This window comes from Nematolebias whitei, chromosome 13 (assembly GCF_014905685.2).
Source record: "Nematolebias whitei isolate Nwh7 chromosome 13, NemWhi1, whole genome shotgun sequence".
NCBI lineage: Eukaryota > Metazoa > Chordata > Actinopteri > Cyprinodontiformes > Rivulidae > Nematolebias > Nematolebias whitei.
The window spans coordinates 5,619,068-5,624,852 of NC_056510.1; the positions used below are offsets into that span (position 1 = coordinate 5,619,068).

At 46.7% G+C, this 5,785-nt stretch overlaps 1 protein-coding gene across 1 annotated transcript in view; it reads left to right on the top strand.

Annotated features, from left to right (window-relative positions):
* Nucleotides 1-4,639, top strand: part of efnb2a (ephrin-B2a) — a 24,029-nt gene extending 19,390 nt beyond the window's left edge. Inside the window, exons 4-5 of the mRNA XM_037686822.1 lie at nucleotides 761-868; nucleotides 3,073-4,639. Coding sequence (XP_037542750.1) covers nucleotides 761-868; nucleotides 3,073-3,479 — 515 coding nt within the window. The 3' untranslated portion in view covers nucleotides 3,480-4,639. The remainder of the gene's footprint in view (nucleotides 1-760; nucleotides 869-3,072) is intronic.
* The last annotated feature ends 1,146 nt before the right edge of the window (nucleotides 4,640-5,785 follow it).

The window sequence follows — 5,785 nt, forward strand, 5'->3', positions numbered from 1 at the left end:
ATAATAATAATAATAATAATAATAATAATAATAATAATAATAATAATGTTATGTGCTGTCATCATTGCATGTTTCCATACAATGGCAAAATTGGCTCTCTGCATTTCACCCATCCACCACCAGGTGGAGCAGTGGGCAGCTATTGAAAGCTCCCAGGGAGCAATTTGGGGATAGGGTATACTGCTCAGAGACACCACGAGATGTGCAATGACTGGGGATCAAACCTGGGACTTTCGGGTCCCGAGTCGGCTGCCCTGCTTCTACTCTATATTGGCCCCCATTTTGGACTAGAACAGCCTAAACACTAAAATATAAGTTAAATAAAAAAAATCAGATGCATCCAATTCTGATTTTCTTTTACACCAAGAATCTAAATATATATTTACAGTTGTCAGTTTACAGGCAGCCTGCAGACAACATTGTATTTAATCACATCGTGCAAATCAAGCTAAGGCTAGGCGTGCGGAATGTGTCCAAAACGGAAGTTAGCTTCAAGCTGTCGAACAGATCAAACTGGGCCCATTTTCCAGTTCCATATTTAAACTTTGTTTATGTCAATGGGCCTTACTGGACAAGTAAGAGCCAAATGTTAAAACAAAATACAAAACATGACAGAATGATCCGACCGACTCACTGGGTCCACATTAATCTTTGAGGTTTGGCTCTTTGGTGACAATCATCAGTACGATTAAAACGACTTAAACCTTCGACATGAAACAAACCTGCTAATCCCAGAACATCTTATCTGCTCCCCCTCCAGATCCCTCTGACCCAATTTCACCCAAAGACAACCCAACCAGAGTAACCTACCCGACAAAGCCTTCGAGTGACAAGGACAACAGGAAGAACGACGTTATTGAGAAACCAGGTGAGCTCATGTCTTTGAAAGCGCCAATTCTGAGAAAAATGGGAACTGAATGGAGGATTTATTGAAACAAAGTGGCTTTTTAGTGCCTGGTAGTTCAGCCAGCGAGGAGCAAGATAGCGTTAAGTAGTGTGCAAGAAGCACCGAGATGTGTGTGTGTTCGCAGGAAAAAAAAAAGGTCAGCGATTCGTCAGCCGGTAATTGAATGTTGCCTATAAAACTGATAGGCATCTCTGGCCCCTCAAGGACTTCTAAGGTATCTCCAGGCTGCTCACATTTCAGTTTGAACCTGCTGCTTAAGAGGCAGTTTTGAAGAAAACGATCTGATCGCCGTCTGCCTTCTTCGTAGCACTGAATTACGTTCCTGAGCCAAATCAAAGTCGCGCAGCTACGTTTGCACAGCTCGTCTCTGCGTCTACGATTGTTGTGGAACAATCAGGACCAGTGGTTTCTGCAGCAAACAGGAAAAAAAATAAAATAAGCTGACCTACTTAAACTGCAACGGTTCTCCTCGGTTCACCAAGGGCGTGGCCTCGCACTTCCAGAAGCCATGGAGATCGGACCCGTTCAACCCTTCTGTCTCTCCCCCCTTGCATCTTTCCGTCCTCTCTCAGGACCTCCTACGTCTCGTCCCTCCTTCACGGCTGCTAGCAGAGCATATGCGCTTCAGAGAGCTACAGGCACCGTAATCCTCTTGTTCAACAACGAAGGGTCTTCGCTTTGGGCTGCCTGCCATTCTATACCCGCTCCTCCCACCACGGTGAAAGCACTTAAAGGCCCACAGGGAAGCAGCGGCAGTGGAGGACGCAGTAATCCTGCCTGCTCCGGTCCTGGGTAGAACCCCCTGTCTGAGTTGGACTGGAACCAGAGTGTCCATCGCTGGGAGTTAGAACACAGCTTGCCTTCCATAATTGATGCTTCGTGACGTATCAAATATTTCTGCTTTCTTCCCCTCCGGGACCGTCAGGCAGAAAATGAAGTTACTTTTTCTGTCTCTGAATGTAATTTATCTAAGTGCCGTTTGCCTGGATCTCTGCAGCCATTGTATCTCCTGTCAGGCACTGATTGCCCTACTTTCAAGGTTGTAGTGTTTGCTGGCTGAATTTGAATAGCCACGGATCAGATGTGACCTTTACACAAAAGCTTTCTGCAGATATGTTGTTTCGCTCGGAGCTACTGTACTGCTGGCCTGCTCTCAAGTTTTTTATTTTATTTTTTTCAAAGACAATTGCAGGGGAGGGCGGCTGAATCGCTTGTTTTAAATATTTTTATTGTTAGTCAGCAGAATGTGGACTGGAATGGCTGCATCTTATCGTTCCCACCAGGTACAATAAAAATGACTTTTGGTTTTTGTTCTGGAGGGTTCTGCTCAGATCTCTGAAGGTCCACCTGAGTGTTCAGTCAGGTTGAGGTTCTGGACTCTGACTGGACGACTGCAGCACCTTGGTTCAGCTCTTTCTGACTCATTCTGTTGTAGATTAGTTGGGATCATGGTCCTGTTGGACCCAGTTTGGTCCAAGCTTTAGGTGATGGACAGATGGACTCACATTTGTCTCTAGAACAGTAGTTCTGATGATCAGCAGCTCCTGGCTGGAACCGGTTTTTCACTTTCTGTTTCTGGTTTAGTTCTTAGTTTTATTTGATGTACTATAGTCCCTCGTTTATCGTGGTGGTTACGTTCCCAGTCCTCCCGCAATACGTGAAAAACCGTGAAGTAGGAATAGTAGAACGAGCAGTATATATCTATCAGATAGATAGATAGATATGAGTTTTAAACCCTTCCCACACTTGCAATATTCTAAACAATGGTTCTAAACTAAACACTCTTAAAGAACAACATGTCATGATCTCTGCCACCTGCCGCTCTCGGCCACGCCCACTTCACTGCAATCGATAGCAGGTGGCAGAGATCATGACAGGCTGCAGGAGGGAGGTTCTCCCTGCACCTGTGGGCTGCACACGGGTGCTAAATCATTTAAAATAATTTATTTTAAATAAACTACCCATGCCGTTCTGCAGCTCATCCATCAATCAGCCGATTGTGCGTCATGTCCAATCTTACTTTATAAAACCGTGAAAGAGCGAGTCCGCGATAAACGAACCGTGCAGTAGCGAGGGACTACTGTATTCTCTGTTTTTATGAACAAATTTCAAAGATCGTAACAAAAACGGTTCTGACTCAGTTTTCCACGTTTCCGTCTTTGCAGATTTGGCGTCTAGAGAAGACAAAGAAAACACGGAGAGCGGTGGGAAATCCTCCAGCGCCATCGGCTCCGAGGTGGCCATCTTTGTCGGCATCGCCTCGGGCAGCGTCATCTTCATCATCATCATCATCATGCTGGTCCTGCTGCTGCTGAAGTACCGGCGGCGGCACCGCAAGCACTCGCCTCAGCACACGGCCACGCTGTCGCTCAGCACGCTGGCCACGCCCAAACGGAGCGGCGGCGGCAACAACAACGGCTCGGAGCCCAGCGACATCATCATCCCGCTCAGGACTGCTGACAGCGTCTTCTGTCCGCACTACGAGAAGGTCAGCGGGGACTATGGACACCCGGTCTACATAGTCCAGGAAATGCCGCCTCAGAGCCCGGCCAACATTTATTACAAAGTCTGAGACGGGTCATGGAAAGGCGGGACCTGGACGAATTCACGGGCAGAGCGGAGGAATGGGTCGGGCACGTTGCTCCTGGCCTACGAGCAGACTCTCGTCGCTCTCTCTCGGTCGACTCCTGCTCCTCTTCTCCGACGTGTCGTCACCTTTTCTTTCCTCTCCACGTTTTGCTGGTGTCTGCGCTCCGGTCAAAGTTCCGGTTCTGGGACAAGCAGAGAAGGCCGCTGCTCTCTGGGACGTAGAGCGCCGCTTTATTTTGTGCACCAGGATGACGTGAACAACGGATGTTTGGACGTGGGAGAGGATTTGTGGAGACTTCTGCCGATGGTGAACTCACAGGGCCGCTCCTCTGACGTTCACGGGGAACGGAGTGGATTTAGCAGCTGGACACAGAGGGGGTCTCTCTGGGACTTTTCCTGATAGACTCACCCGTTCACCCACATGATTAACATCACATCCACGTGCACAGAAACGCCTCACTGGTCCGTGTGAAGGAGTGTTGTTGATCACATCATCTCAACTCATCACTGTCCCTTCAGATGAAGGCTTTAAGAAACTTGTCGTCATTTCCTCCTTTGTTTTGAATCATATCTGTTTTGAATAGAGTTCGAGTGCAGATCGAGTTTTTGTTGTCCCGATCGTTCACGCAAACGACCCCGCAGAGGCTCGAAGTGTCCCGTCAAAGTGACGGAAAGAACCCGGAGGAGGTCCGCCCAGGTGGACTCTGCAGAGTGGAGGACTTCGTCTCTCATAGTGCAGCACTTTTACCCCCTCCTCTGTTTTCTTTAGTCCCTCCACCCTCCTCTGCAGTCCACAGAGAGAGACTCTGATGTTTGGAGACCTGAAAGCATTCGGGGCAATAAGAAATCCAGTTTGCCTTACTGCTGTAAGATCTGCTCCAGGTTAGTGTAGCTGGCTGAAACAGCTGTAGGTACTGTAACGTTTACCCCCAGGGGTCTAGTGATGACTATGGGTACCCTAAGGGCCCAAAAATCAGCCTGACCGGTGCTCTCCAATTCTTTTTTTGTTGTTCAACACAGAAACTTTGTCACTGTTCTCAGTCTCCATTAGCATTTCCTTTAAGAGTCTCATTTTTGACCTAAATAGATGTACATTTAAAAAAAAAAAGGACATTAAAAGAAAAAAATACAAAAAATAAATAAGAAGTAAAGCAGAATTTATTTATGAAAGACACATAGAGCACAGGTGTGGTCAGGCAGTATGGAGAAGAAGAAGAAGAAGCTAATTTTAATATATAAAGTGGTATAAGTGCACATTATGCAATCTAGGTTTGATATATATTTGGAGCCGCTGAGTCTGGAGGTTTGATGCTGTCCTGGAAGGAGGACCAGGGGAGGGCGGCCCGGGCCCTGGCTCCGGCTGCAGGTTATACCCCCCCAAAACGACAAAAACAACGTGCATTAGTAAAAACACGTGCAGAGTAGCTGTTTCTCCCAAAGTTCCCATGAACACCCAGTGTGCCCAACTCTCCTCATGCACTCCATGTTCCTCGTGCATGTGTGTGTGTGTGCGTGCGTGTGTGACCTCATTAACATCATGAACTGAAAGGCCTCCACCCGAGCGTTCATCAGCCCATCTTCATTCGTTCACAAACATCAAAATTCACCGAAAAGCCAAGCCTTGTCCGATCTGAGGTTCGTGCCTCCGAGAGGCGACAAAATCTGCAAATATGCAATTATTATTTATTTTTTTAATCAATAAAAAAAAAAAAAACACCTATGGAAAGTGTTCTTAACCACTGAAAGATGTAACAACAAACCAAGAAGAGAAAGGTTTGTCTCACCCGTCTGCTGTTCGTTTGGTTCCTGAACGTTTTGGTGCCGAAGTACAAACTGTGAGAGATCAAAGCAAATGTAACGCACCTGGACAGGTGGGTCAGGTGGACACTAACCACCGTTCTTTAGTTGCTCTGTCTGCGGCACAATCTGACAATCTTCTTAGTTTCTTTCAATCTGGCGTCCTTTTCTTAGCTGCCGCTTCACTGAAGCTCTCCCAACACGGAACCGGTTCGGCCCGGAAACGATGCAGCTTAGCCGGTTCTGCTCGGAAATGTTTTAGCTGGTTCTGCTTGTCCACCGCAGTACCAGAACTGGACCTGGTGTGAAACGCAAGCCTGTCATGATAATGAAATTTGCTGGGCGATTAATTGTCTCGGAAATTATCGCGATAAACGATAATATTGTTTAAAATTTGACAATACTTACTAATTATTGTCAAATTTAAGAATAAATGCTTATTTTTGTGTGTAGTACTTTTTTGACCACTGGATGGCAGTATAAGACTGTTTG